This window comes from Ovis canadensis, chromosome 6, assembly GCF_042477335.2.
Source record: "Ovis canadensis isolate MfBH-ARS-UI-01 breed Bighorn chromosome 6, ARS-UI_OviCan_v2, whole genome shotgun sequence".
NCBI lineage: Eukaryota > Metazoa > Chordata > Mammalia > Artiodactyla > Bovidae > Ovis > Ovis canadensis.
In genome coordinates this window covers 114452216-114467348 of record NC_091250.1, presented here as the reverse complement: position 1 = coordinate 114467348, position 15133 = coordinate 114452216, and the positions used below count along the sequence as shown (strand labels likewise).

General features: G+C 36.8%; 1 protein-coding gene and 1 non-coding gene across 3 annotated transcripts in view; both read right to left on the bottom strand.

Annotated features, from left to right (window-relative positions):
- Window positions 1–15133, bottom strand: part of COPS4 (COP9 signalosome subunit 4) — a 38592-nt gene that overhangs the window by 9184 nt on the left and 14275 nt on the right. For both annotated transcript variants that reach the window (XM_069594543.1, XM_069594544.1), the window contains exons 5-7: window positions 10442–10595; window positions 10131–10281; window positions 2951–3121 (exon numbers count right to left, since the gene is read on the bottom strand). In XM_069594543.1, the coding sequence (XP_069450644.1) occupies window positions 2951–3121; window positions 10131–10281; window positions 10442–10595 (476 nt within the window). The remainder of the gene's footprint in view (window positions 1–2950; window positions 3122–10130; window positions 10282–10441; window positions 10596–15133) is intronic.
- LOC138443022 (small nucleolar RNA SNORA70) lies at window positions 6484–6618 on the bottom strand. Its single transcript, XR_011257951.1, has one exon. It is a non-coding gene; the product is annotated as a small nucleolar RNA SNORA70 (small nucleolar RNA).

The window sequence follows — 15133 nt, the reverse complement described above, 5'->3', positions numbered from 1 at the left end:
GATCTACAGGCTCGGTGCGGTCCCTAACAAAATCCCATCTGGCTTCTTCACAGAGACTGACAAACTCATCTTAAAATTCACATGGAAACTCAAAGGACCCAGAGGAGCCAAAACAATTCTGAAAAAGAACAAAGCTGAAAGGCTCAAAATTTCTGATTTTCTGATTTTACTACTGAGACACAGTAATCAAGACCGGGGAATTCTGGTGTGAAGACAGACATATAGAATAACGGAATAGAATTTGGAGTCCAGAAATAAAGTCACATTTACAGTCAACTGATTGCCACCAAAGATGCCAAGGTAATTCAGTGGGGAAATAAAGAGTCCAACAAATGGTGCTAGGACAGCTGAATATTCACAGGCAAAGTAAAGTTGGACCCCTACTTCACACCACATACAAAAATTAATTTAACATTAATCAAAGACCTAAATATAAGTGCTGCAATTATAAAACTTATAGAAGAAAACAGAGCAACTTTTCATGACCCTGAATTAGGCAACAGCCTTTTAGATACAACACTTAAAGTACAAACAACAAAAGAAAAAACATAAATTGGATAAAAATTAATTAATAACTTTTGGGTCTCAAAAGATACCATCAACAGTGAAGAAACAACACATACAATGGGAGAAGACATTTATCTGGCAATGATAACATCTAGAATATATAAGAATTCACACAATTTAATAATAAAAAAACCAAATAACCCAATTTAAAAGTGGTCAATAAGCACATGAAAAGGTGTTCAACATCATTAAGCCCTCAGGGAAATGCAAGTCAAAACCATAACAAGATACCACACTTCATACCCACTAGGATGACTAGTGGGTATGAAGACAATCAAAAAGACAGATAATAACAACTGTGGGAGAAAACATGGAGAAAATGGAACCCTCACACACAGGAAGGTAAACTGCGGCGGTCATTTTGGAAAACAGTCTGGCAGCTCCTCAAAAGAATAAATATAGTTACCATGCAGCTGTTGCTATTCAGGTGCCCAGTCATGTCCAACTCTTTATGACCCCATGGACTGCAGCATACCTCTTTACCAGCTGATGGACATTTAGGGTGTTTAATGCTGTTGTGAACATTCATGTAAGAGTGTTTGTACAGACATTAGCTACCATATGACCCAGTAATTCCACTCCTAGATATATATCCAAGAGAATCAAAAATTAAAAAAAATAAAAAACCTATGTCCGTACAAAAACTTTTACATGAATGTTCACAACAGAACCTAACTGTCCATCAACTGATGAAATAAAATGAGGTAACACAATGTTATCTGGCAATAAAAGCGAATGAAGTACTGATGTACACTACAACACAGATGAACCGTGGAAACATCAAGGTAAGTGAAAGAAGCCAGTCACAACAGATCACACACTGTATGGTTCCGTTTATATGAAATGATCAGAATAGGCAAATCTACAGAGCAGAAAACAGCTTAGCAGTAACACTGTAAAACCCTGGGAATATGCTAAAACCGCTGAATTGTAAGAGTAACAACACTGTGTCTCAAGAGTGCTAGCCTAGGGGTTGTAATGACAATAAACAAAGATGGTCACGAAAAATAAATAAAGTAACAAAGGCTAAAATGGAAGAAGAAGACAAAATACCTGTCCTATATACACAGTCTCCTGTGAGAAATTTGAAAATCATTTGCATTCTCAGAGATCCTAGTTAGAATCCCTCATTTTAGAAGAGTAATCTGATTTTATTTTTTCTTTCTCTGGCCAGAAAGCACAAAGTCAAATCTGAAGTTTAACTATATCAGTTCTGGAAACTTTTTCTTATTTATTTAGCTTTTATCAGATAACTTCCTGCAAAATAATTTATTAAAGTTGCTCAGAATACACAGGAGACAAGAAATCTTAAAATTAAAAAAGAAAAAGAAGAATAGCAATGGTCAAAACACACCCATTACAGGTGGGCTACAAGTTTAATTTTTTAAACTTTCTAGCAGCCTATCAAATTAAGAAAATCAATCAGTTTATCAACTCACATTATTTAAATTAAATCAAGTGCTTGGAGAATTACAACTAATCCTAAGACTGAAATGGAATTTTTCTCACTATCTTCATAAAGAATATTCTATAGAATAAATTATCTCCTTTAGACAGAAAGATAATTATTTCTTAATGTACAATTAAATAAAAGAAATTCAATAGATCAATATAATTGCTTCAGTAAATCTGGGATCTAGGGCAGTGACTGGTGAGGTATATATACCTTTTTGCCAAATCTTATATAAATAATTGTATACAGCTAGATTCTCTTCAATATGGGATGACAGTGAGTCCAAGGCAATGAGTTTGACAGATCTGCATGTCTGTCTTGACCTTTTCCATATTTCTAGTGATCTACATCTGTATTTTTAGTCATGTGTGCTACTGTTATAAGCTACCTTAAAATCTCTATAGATGAACATACATAAAATTATTGATGTTATGAACAAGCATCTATTAAAAAATCTTTCCCAGCAAAGATAGTCTGACTTAAGCAAATAGTAGGAAACATAACACCAAGTTCTATTCTTATTGGAAACACTTACCCCTTAATAAGCTTGCACAAGCTACTGTGCCAAATTTTGCTCTGTCTAGAACAGGACTGAGTAATTATGCTGTCACAAACTGATGTTTAAAATTCATTAAGGTACTTACCAAATGGTTTGAGTTTTTAAAAAATCAGGTGCTATAAGCCTAGCCTATAATTCTTCTGCCTTTTCAGTTTCCAAAAAATATTCCAAAAAATGCTTTCCAATAGGTCTACCCTTATATTTCAAACTCATATCCATGTATGATATTCATCTTCAGTCAATATTCATTTTTTATCAAGCATTAGATAAAAATATTACAGAAAGATATCAAGACTCTTCAAATTTAAAATATGTTCCACTAGTGTGACCCGAATGTTCACTACCACATACTTATAAGAAGCAGTCATTACCATCAGCTGTAGTTGCTTTCTGGTGAGGCATCAGCATGGCAGCAAATTCTTGAAGTTGATTTCCTCTGATGATCCTATCTAGGTACATTTTCTCTAGGATCCCATAAGCAGCAAGCTGCTGGCACCTTTCATCCTTAAAAAGAGTAGCTAGCATCCGAGAACGCTGCTGTCCTAAGGGAAACAAATGAGCATCAAATATTCTCACTCTTCTTTCAGTGAAAAACAATCTTTCTTAGGACCCAATTTTTGCCTACTAAAATATACAGTTGATCCTCATCATTTGTAGTAGCTATGTCCTATAAAGTCACTGCCAACACTGAATTAGTGAATACTCAACTGCTGCTCCTACGGTTGACACAGGATTAGGTTCCTATGAGCTCCTGGTCACAGCATTTTTGTCAGCTGGTCAACATGTAATCTCGTCTCGTGTGTTTGTTTAAAGGCACCTTAATTTATGGCTTACACTATAAACTCATGTGAAAGAACTTATCTAACTTACCACATGTACATTCTCCATAAGACACATCACAGACTTGCCACACTTGAGAACACAATACTATGACACTATGCTTGGGGACCATTTAAAAACAGCAAAACCATCAACAAATGTGTGAAAATGTGAAGAGTATCAAATAGACCACAAAAAAGGACATTTGTTTATAGTAGGAGAGCTGAAACAATGTAGAACATCACCTTGTTCGACACCAGCTGGAAACAATATAAATAAGTAGAGGGGCTCAAATTTTTTGCTGCTCTGCACATGTCTGCAAATGACTGTAAAAGCACCTCAAGTATTGATTTGGGAGGGGGTGACAAATTTTAGCAAGTAGGTAGATTCACCTACATGGAATCTGTGAATAATAAGGATCATCTCTATATTCATCTGTGAAGACTATGATACACAATCATTCTCTCAGTAGCCAACAGGGCCTGGTTCCAAGACTCCCTCATAAATACCAAAACCTGCCAATGCAAAAGTCACTTAAGTAAAATGATGCTCTATTTACACCACCTTCATATATCCTCTCATATTTTAGATCATCTCCAGATTATGTATAATACAATGTACATTGTAATGTAATGTAATACAATGTAAATGTAAATACAATGTAAATGTTATATAAATAGTTCTGGCTGGCAAATTCAAGTTTTGCTTTTGGAACGTTCTAAAAAATTTTTCCCGAAATATTTTTAATCCATGGGTGGTTGAATTTGCAGATGCAGAACCCATGGATATGGAGAACCAGTCATATGCCAAAATGTTACAAATGGTTCAAATTACAGCTAACTGCTATTTTCTTCTTCTTGCTTATTTATATTTCTGTAACAAACATGCATCCTTCTGGTAATAATAAACAACTGATGAAAGATGAACAAACATTTCTCAGATGGAAAACTTGATTTTCATAGTCTCAATTTACATCTTCGAGTACCTTTAAGTGATGGAAATTCACATGATAACTGATGATATTAAAAAGTGAACTAATGGAAATAAAATTATGAACAGACTTTTTCTTTTTAAATTTATTTTTAGCTCTATATATTCAAAGAGCCTAAATGACAATGACATCCAGCATCACTGAGCATATCTAGTATCCTGATCTTGCTAACCTCATTAAGAGGAACTAGAAATCCTTAAAAAATAGCTGATTTCATGTCTGGGGCAGGGAAAAAAACAAAAGGACCCTAAGGCATCTTCTTATACTATATATTGGGCAAGTACTCAAGGACTAACAGGGGGACCATGTCAAAAAGACATAATTTGGTCATATTTGGGACAACTTGAGCATCAAGAAGAATCACAACCATAATTTATTGTAACACACAAATGAAATTTAAAAACTGAGTCAAATATGTAAGAATATTCATAGCAGTACTATTACTAATAGCCAATGACAAGGCAATAGGATAAACAATGTGGTATAGTCACAGAATGGGATACCACATAACAACAAAAATGAAGAAAATACCTCTAACAATGTGGATAAATATCTAAAGTTGAGCAAAAGAAGAAAGACAAGAGTATATATACTACATGACTTCATTTATATAAACATAAGAAGCAGGCAAAATTAATATATACTAATGACCACTCTTAGGGGTTGGGGGTTAGGGATAGAGATTAGGAGAAAGCAGGACAGAGGCTTTCATGGTGCTGGTAATATTTTGCTTCTTTTTCTGAGCACTGACTATATGGTGGCTTTCACTTGTGACAATTCACTGAAGTGTATACTTTTGATATGTACAGTTTTCTGCGTGTACATGTTTTCCGTGCACACGCGTTTCTGTATGTACAGTTTTGTGTGCTTCTACATGCAGAAGAATAAGCACAGAAAAAGTTCACAGTGATATTTGGGAAAAAAAGGAACAAAGAATGAATAATTCACCATTTTTCATTTTCATTTTATACTACATGCAATGAGTGATCCAGCAAGGATTATTAACAGATATTAAATTATGGAAAGGAATTTGGAAAACAGAATTGTTGTGGTGTCAAAGCAGCACCCCATGAATTGCTTACAAAATACAGAGAGGACAATGTACCTTTACAATGGAGTTTCTGCCTTAATTAAATGAACAAACTCAGCATCACTAACAGTGGGACAATGTAGCAGTATGTGCTGACATGATTCAACAGCAAGTATATAGTATCATTATAAGGTATTCTTGCTAGAAAAAAAATTAACCTGAATCTAATATAACCTTTGGGTGTAACTTCTATTTTATAAGGAATCTATGGGATTAAGGAATAAATTAACTATATACATCATAGATACATGATATATATATGACAGATACATATATATATCTCAAAGAGGGCTTCCCAGATGGTACAGTGTAAAGAATCCACCAAGCAGGAGACGCAAGAGACACAAGTTCAATCTCTAGGTAGGAAAGATCCCCAGGAGGAGGAAATGGCAATTCCTTCCAATATTCTTGCCTAGAAAATTCCATGGACGGAGGAATCTGGTGGGCTATAGTCCATGGTGTCACAAAGAGTCAGACATGACTGTGTGACTAAGCACAGTACATATCATATAGATCAAAAAATCTAGGATAAAGGATATTCTTTATAATAACATCAAAGTCAGTATTTTCTTTTTTTTGAACAGGAATGTAAGATTCATCGGTGGGCAAGAGGAAGGAGGCAACCGCGCCAAGGCTCTCATAAGGGCAGGGCCCCTCATTTGTCCAGAGGGCCACCATCAGGGTTGTATACATAATATGTGACCCCTCGCCATCTGGGATGAGCTGCTTTTCTGCCACCATGCTTTCAAGTTCATCTGCACTAAACTTAGTAAACGCCCAGTTCTTGGAGATGTAGATCTTCTAGTGGCCAGGGAATTTGAACTTGGCCCCAAGGAGGGTCTCAATCACAGGCTCCATGTTCTGCAGCTCAGTGCGGATGGACATTATGACTTGGCCAATGTGGACCCTGGCCAGTGTGCCCAGGGCTTTCCAAAGGGACCATGCATACCTGTCTGGAGCCTAGACTGGGGACAGCATGCTAGTCATGAATGTCCACTGGAAAGAGCTGTATCCAAGGTCCCTTAGGGCAACCTGTACAAGCAACAGGCTGCATACACTACCGAGGAGGCTGCTGTTTGCAGCCACTGCACACTGGGCCCCCATGGGGAAAAGAGCACAGTCGGCTTAATTGGCTGCAAAAGTTGTTTTTTTTTTAAGTGAGGAAACTATATACAATGTTGTATGTGAACTATACCACAATAAAGTTGGGGGTAGGGGGAATGAGGAAACTCTTCTAGACTAAAAGAATCTAAAGAATCATAATCACCAAATAACACACATAAAATTCCTCCTTATTTAAGATGAAAAAGGCAGGTATAAAAGATATCCTTGAGCTAACTGAAGCAGTGATAATACGGACCAGCTGCTAAATTCTACAGTGTTAACTTTTTTAGGGATGATAATGGTATTACAGTTACACAGAAAAAAATGTTTCTATTCTTAGGAAATACATCATGATATATGAAGGAGTGTCATGATGGCCCTCAAATTACTTTAAAATGATACATCAAAATGTGTGTGTGTGTGCACGTGTGTGCATGCATGAGTGTGGGTGTGAGAAAGAGAGACAATGAGAGAATGCAAATATAACAAAAAGCCAGGAAATTTTAGGAAAGAGTAATGAAGAGTAAGAAGATCTGCTAAGACACTATAAAGATAAAGCTATAATAATTTGAAAAGCATAGTATTAATATATTCAGAAATACACAGGCTAATTAATGGAACAGAATACTATGTCCAGAAATCTATTATAATGTGCTTCAAAGCAACAGGGAGAAAAGGGATTCACAATTCAATAAAGAATGCCAACTCAAATAACTAGCCATTTAGAAAAACAAGCATGGACGTCTCTGATGGTCCCAGGGTTAGGATTCCATACTTCCACTAAAGAGGATATGGATTCAATTCCTGGTCAGGAACTAAGAAGCCATGTGGTATGTCCAAAAAAGTCACTTATGTTTATATGTAACAAATCTATTATTGTTACTTTTAAATGAATTAGTAAATATTTTTAAATTACTCACTTCAATTTCTAATACACTAAACAGCAGACATACTCTACATAAACAAAAGCTCTCTAGGGTTCTCAATTTTTCAGAGTCTAAATCACTGCAAATGGTGATTGCAGCCACAAAATTAAAAGACGCTTACTCCTTAGAAGGAAAGTTATGACCAACCTAGACAGCATATTAAAAAGCAGAGACATTACTTTGTCAACAAAGGTCCAGCTAGTCAAGGCTATGGTTTTTCCAGTGGTCATGTATGGAGATGAGAGCTGGACCATAAAGAAGGCTAAGCGCCAAAGAATTGAAGCTTTTGAACTGTGGTGTTGGAGAAGACTCTTGAGAGTCCCCTGGACTGCAAGGAGATCCAACCAGTCCATCCTAAAGGAGATCAGTCCTGGGTGTTCATTGGAAGGACTGATGTTGAAGCTGAAACTCCAATACTTTGGCCACCTGATGGGAAGAGCTGACTCATTTGAAAAGACCTTGATGCTGGGAAAGATTGAGGGCAGGAGAAGAAGGGGATGACAGAGGATGAGATGGTTGGATGGCATCACTGACTCAATGGACATGAGTTTGGGTAAACTCCAAGAGTTGGTGATGGACAGGGAGGCCTGGCGTCCTGCGGTTCACGGGGTCGCAAAGAGTCGGACACGACTGAGTGACTGAACTGAACTAAACTGAAAGATCAGAGGATTCAAGAACTTAAAGTACCAGAAGAAAACATGAAGAAATCTAAAATATGTAATTTCAGAATAGGAAAGACCTTTTAAGCAAGTCAATATAACCCCAAAGCTATAAAAGATTAAAATATTTAACTATATAGAAATCTAAAGTTTCTGAGTGGCAAAAATTAAAAAATAAATAAAGCCAAAAAAGAGATAATAAACTGGGAGAAAAACTTGTTAATTTCTTATATATGTGAACAGTTTTTATAAGAAAAAGATAAAAAATGGCTAATGAACATAAACAGACTAATCTACTCCAAAAAAATGGGTTTTTCAATAATGATTTTTTTTTAAATTTTTTTTAACACATGAAAAGATGCTCAAAAGCATTCATAGTAAATGAAATGCAAATTAAAACTAGAATGAAATATTACCTTTCTTCTACCAGGTTAGTAAGGATAAAAAAATTTGGAAATGTGTGTGTGAATAACTAGGTACATCGGAAAAGACCTTGATGCTGGGAAAGACTGAAGGCAAAAGGAGAAGAGGGCGGCAGAGGATGAGATGGTTAGACAGTATCACTAATCCAATGGACATGAACTTGAGTAAACTCCAAGAGATAGTGAAGGACAAGGAAGCATGGCTTGCTGCAGTCCATGGGGTCACAAAAAGTCAGACACAACTAAGCAACTGAACAACACAACAACAATTAGGTACACACAGACATTATTGTTTACAGGGTAACGTTAAAAGGCAACTTTAATTTCTATCAAAATTTTAAATGTATGCACCCTTAGATTCAAGAATTTAACCTATACATACACGTATAATCACTACAGCATCGTAATTGGCTAATTATGATAAAGCCAAAGGATAGAAAATAAAAAAGAATGAGTTTTATGAGTTATATAAAGACCACTGTGATGGACAGCCACATAAAAAAAGCACCCTGCAAAAGTGTGTATATCATCTTATAATTTGTGTATAAAAAGGAGGATACACACTTATATACTGAAAGAGATAGAAGAAATCAGTAATAGTTCTTCAGAGTAGAAAGTGGTACCATTTTATGTACTGTCTTTTCAGTAACAAAAATAAATAAGATCACTGCTTTATACAGAATGAAATGTGTAGTCTGAATATGTCATTAGGGTCTCAACTAAACACAGTTCAAAAACAAACATTATAAAATGATTTAGAAACACCATGGCTTAGAATTATCAGCATTTCTTCTCAATGCCCTTTCCTGCTTTATAAGTTGAATGATTTACATGCTGTAGTTTAGTAAAAAGGACAAAGAACAGTTTACTACTTATATTTACTGGAGAAAAAGATAAGTGCCAGGTCTAAAACTGAGGCTTCAAGATTAAAAATTTTTAAAAATCCCCAAAGCAGTACATTAATTTTATTACCATTTCTAGATTTTAATTTTCATTTCCCTTTGTGTAATTCTCAATTTAATATCCATTTTGTTCAGTGATATTTTAGCAGAACTAACCTTCAGATTATCTCTTAACAATTCCTAATATCTGTGGGTAAGAGGCTGGTAAATACATATTTTCAAAATGTCTTAAGTTAGCAACCTACTCTTACTGCTTAAATGTTTTAATTAAATTTATCATAACTGTATTAATAAGACATTCTCTTGAAGAACAGTTTCTCACCAAATTCTCAAATAGCAGTGAAAGTCACTCCATCGTGTCTGATTCTTTGCGACCCCATGGACTATACAGTCCATGCAATTCTCCAGGCCAGAATACTGGAGTGGGTAGCCTTTCCCTTCTCCAGGGGATCTTCCCAACCCAGGGATCAAACCCAGGTCTCCCGCATTACAGGTGGATTCTTTACCAACTGAGACACTAGGGAAGCCCAAGAATATTAGAGTGGGTAGCCTATCCCTTCTCCAGCGGATAGCAACGAACCTAAAATTATTAAGCAAAGATAGCTTTCTACTCATTAAAGCATAAATGATTTGTTTACCTGCTGACGCTAAGATGGTACAGTGCAGAGCATGTTTTAAGGCCTCTAGTCTTTCACTTTCATGTACTATTGTCTTGTAAGAGAGTTCATTGTACCTTTGTGCAGCTTCAATGAATTTTCTTCTATAATCAAGAACACGTGCATAGCATACCTTTAAGAGGGAAAACGTTTCAATTAGGAGGAAGAATTAAAAAGCAAAAGAAAAGAGAATTTCTAATGTATAACAACAGCATTTATCAGATATTCTGGAGCACCTTAATATTGTGGGATTCTCCAACACAAAATTAATTCCAAACCAGTTCATCAGTTACCTTATAATGTATCTGTAACTGTTCATTGGTTGATTCATTCTGAAGCAACGATGCCCGATTTATGTAAGCCTCTGCCTGGACTGGATCATCGTCCTCCAGATATAGCCGAGCAATCTTCAGATAGGTCTCCAGTTTATAATCAACATTGTACTGTCTAGGTGATAACAGAAAGACACAGAATGACTACTTCACCAAGAAAATTTTTAGGGGTGGTAGAAAATAAGTTATGTTTTCCTGATATGTACACATATATTCTGTTACTATAAGGGACTCAAACTTTTTACTGCATTGGAAAAACACAGAGAAGCTAAAAAACATTTCCAAATACATTTTACTGAATTTTCATTATTTTTGTCATTATTCATATCTATTTTAGCTTCTTCTAATCCTCAGATAATCTCACAAATCAAAGATCTTTAAAAAAATTTTAAAAGCCCAGTTCAAGGACATATCATGTACCACCACCAAAAGAACTATGGATATGTACATCCATTCTGGACAATTTGGCAGTATGCTCTCCAACCATTCTTTGAATCCTTTAAAATGCATATACTCTTCACCTACTGTATTCTACCTCTAAAAAATAAATCCCCCCCAAAATCATGCATGTGCACACATATATGTGTAGAGAATATTCATTTGTAAAGTTATTCATAAATATCCATAATAGGAAAAAAATGGAAATCACCCATAATGGTATTTATGGTAATTAATTAAGTTGCGATATATAAAGATGACAGACACTACACAATTACATATATATAAAATAATTATATACAGTGTCATTATAATAATTATTTTTGATAATAGTCATAAGTTTTCAGTAAATGAACAAAAGGATAAAAAAGTACACAAAAACACTATCAAAATGTATTTCCATATACATACATCAAGAGAGGAATCGCAATTATCTCTCGGAGTGATGATACAGGTAGTTTTCATTTTTCTTCTTATCCCAAAGGTCACATTTATACGCAAGAAATGCATAACTGAAGACCTTATATAATTCAAAACTCACATAATTCAATATTTACCCTTACAGAAAAGTTAATTCTACTTATCACCAAAGTGGTGTTACCATGTGGCAAGAACAGAGTTTACAATTGACTTGGCCCTAACTTTGAAACTAATTCTTCAAAAAATTTTATATATATCAATTCAAAATTTTCCATAAGTCATATATTATTAATATTTTCTATTATCTCTATTCACAACTCATATTTACATATATTGCTATAAACAGCACCGTATTTTTCTGCATTTTCATTTCTTATGCCAAGTATATCTATTACTTTCATAATCAGAATGAATCCTTTTTTAGGGAAACAAGCTCTCAATAATTTATCCAAATCACTTTAACTTGTTTAGAAAACCATAGAAATTTCAGTTCTTGGTATTCTCATACATAATGTTACAGTACTCTCAAAACGTTAATAACCACCACTGCAAAGAACAGTATTCACGTCAACTACCAATGAAAAATAAATCATTTGCTCTGTACTAACGAGACACTGCTCCAGACAGCATAAGACTAAAGCGATTAAGAAAGCCCTCAGCCTTTTCAGAGGCTTCCATGGAGGTTCAGATGGTAAAGAATCTGCCTACAATGCAGGAGACCTAAGTTCGATCCACGGGTCAGGAAGACCCCCTGGAGAAGGGAATGGCAACCCGTTCCAGTATTCTTGCCTGGAGAATTCTCTGGACAGAGGAGCCTGGCGGGCTTCAGTCTATAGGGTCGCAAAGAGTCAGACACAACTGAGAAACTAACACTTTACCTTTTTCAGCCTTTTCAAACTATCAAAGGAAAAAACTGAATTAACAAGAAGCCTTAGAAAACAAAAGTCAACATCTATATATAAAGGCATTTTTATATACTGACTGTTTTTTCAAGGGGCATCATTTCACACAAAAGGCAAGATACCTGAAGTAGTATTTGCCTCATGATCACACATACTAAGGAAGACAAAATAAGAATCCCTTATTCATCTGGTGAAAGAGTAGAGAAGTAACTGAAAATATTTTGTCATTTAGTTCGTATTTTTATAGTTGCCAACTGAAAAAGGAAGTATATTCAATAATACAACCAAGAGTTTCACAACTTTCATCTTTCTTATACAATATAAAGAACTATAAATTTTTTTAGAATCATATCAAAGGCAAGACTGGCTGAATAAGAGTTACAAACTATCATCTTAATTTTTCTAATCATTCTTCCATCTCATTTTCTCTAGTATCTCAAATCCAAAAATCCACTGAACTCACTGTGACCCCCAAACCACTGATCCTATTACATTGTTACTGTATTTTTCTCCTTAAAAGCCTCACTTTCCTCCTGACCTCACTTGACCCCTATGGCCAATCATTACAATCACTGAATTGCGTATGCACTCGTCTGCCTTGTTCCTCTCATGCTGTTGTACTTGTTGGGCAAAATCAAAATGCTGGTTAAATTGGAGAGTCCATCCACTCCTTTCTTCCAACCATGTAGCTGAACTCCGATGGAGAAAAACAGCCGACCAATCTGCTAGATCTCATTTTACAGACTACGACTGTTAAACGAGCCTTAATGCTGCCAAGTATACTGTCCATCTTTAGTCTATTTACTATCCCGCTCTCCTAGAGAATTTTTCTGATATTCTTGTATCTCTTCAACCTCACTACTCCCACCCCTATCAGCTGATGACTCTGACTCCAACTTTGCTAAGGATACTGAAATAATCAAAGAGTATTTACACAAGCTCCACCGCCGTATTACTAACATCTGCACCATATACTCTGTGTCCCTGGCTGTTAGGGTAGATCACTGGGGACTAGTCTGCCCACCAGGGACTATTCGGCAATGTCTACATTTTTGATAGTCACAACTAGAAGTAGTGGTGCCACTGGCATCCAAGAAGTAGAGGCCCCTGGTGCTGCTACACGTCTGCATATAACTAGCACAGCCCCCCCAACAGGGAACTATCCAATCTAAAGTGCCAACAGCGCCAAGGTTGAAAAACTCTGCCAAGTATGAACTATCAGATGGCCTATCTGAAGCCTATCCCTCCACTGGATTCCTTCCCCTCTCTTCTACTCCTGCAAGAATCCCCTCCATTACTCCCCAAGATCAGAGTTTTGCCTTCCAGTGAATCATGGAAAAAAACAATCTCTACCTAACGTCTACTGTCATCTTCTACCCTACTTTTCCGCTCCCTTTGATGAACACTTCCCTGAGGATTTGCCCATGCTCACCAGCTCCAATTCTTCTCTTCCCTCTCTTGTAAACAACTCCAGTCGGGCTTTCGCTCTCACCATTTCACCAAACCACCTTCCGTCAAGACCACCAATGATCTCCACATCACTCACTCTTATGGTTAACCTTCAACTCCTCATCTTACGTGACCATCAACACCGCATTGACCACTTGCTCCTTCCTGATACACTTTCCTCGTTTGGCTCCGCAGATACCACACTCCACATTCTCCTGGTTTCCCTCTTACCTCAGTGGACAATCCTCCTCTCCTGCCCTGACCTCTTAATGTCAGAATACCCAGTACTCAGTCCCCTTCTCTACCTCTATGCCCTGCCTCAGAGATCTCATCCAGCCTAATGGCTTTAAATTCCATTTATATACCAATGGTTCCCACAGGCGTCAATACATCTCTAGTCCAGACCTCTCTTCTAAACTCCAGACTAACAAATTCAACTCTCTACTAGGTATTTCTACTTGGTTATCACATGTCCAAAACAGAACTCTTGATCTTCCCTCAAAACCTGTTCTCTACCATTCAGTAGATGGCAACTCTGTTTTTCCAGTTGCTCAAACCAAAACTCAGGACTACTTCTCTTGGCTCTTTTTCTTATATCCAAGCTGTCAAGAAATCCTTAGCTTTACCTTAGAAACATATTCAAAGTCCAACATTTCTCACAATCTGTCTCACCTACAGTAGTGCATAAACCTCTCAGCTAATGTCCCTACTTCTATCACTGCATGCCTACAGTTCATTCTCAACCCAGTAGTTAGAATGACTCTAAAATATGCCAGGCACTTCCCTCGTGGTCCAGTGATTAAGAATGCATCCTCCAATGCAGGGGACGTGGGTCTGATCCCTGGTCAGGGAACCAGGAATCCCACATGCTGTGGGGCAACTAAGTCTGTGCAACGTAACTACTGAGCCCACGTATCACAACTAGAGAAGCCCAGAAGCCAAAACAGAGAGCCTGTGTGCCATGACTAGGACCTGACGCAGCCAAGTAAATAAATGTTTTTTTAAAAAATGAAACATAACTCAGATCACGTCAGTCCTCTGTACAAAATCCCTCAAAGGCTTTTCACAGTTTCACTTAGAAAAATGCCAAAGGCCTTACAATGACTGACAAGACTCCACGTACTCTGGTCCCCGGTCCGCTCTGATCTCACCCTCTGTCACTTTCCCCTTTGCTCACTCCACCCACAGTGGTCTCCTTGGTCTTCTTAAAACACTCTGAGCAAGCTCCCATCTTACAGCCTTTGCACTAGCCATCCTCTCCAAGAGGATCTATTGACACTCTTCTCTCAGGGAGTGCACAGCCTCTCCGTTACCCCCTTCAAGTGTTTAGAAAGGTGGTATCAGGACCACCCTACCACTCTAATCACCCTGTTTAGTAACACATCCTGCCCCCCACTTTATCCCCTTTCTCTATAGCCCTTATCACCTTCTAACATGGGACAAA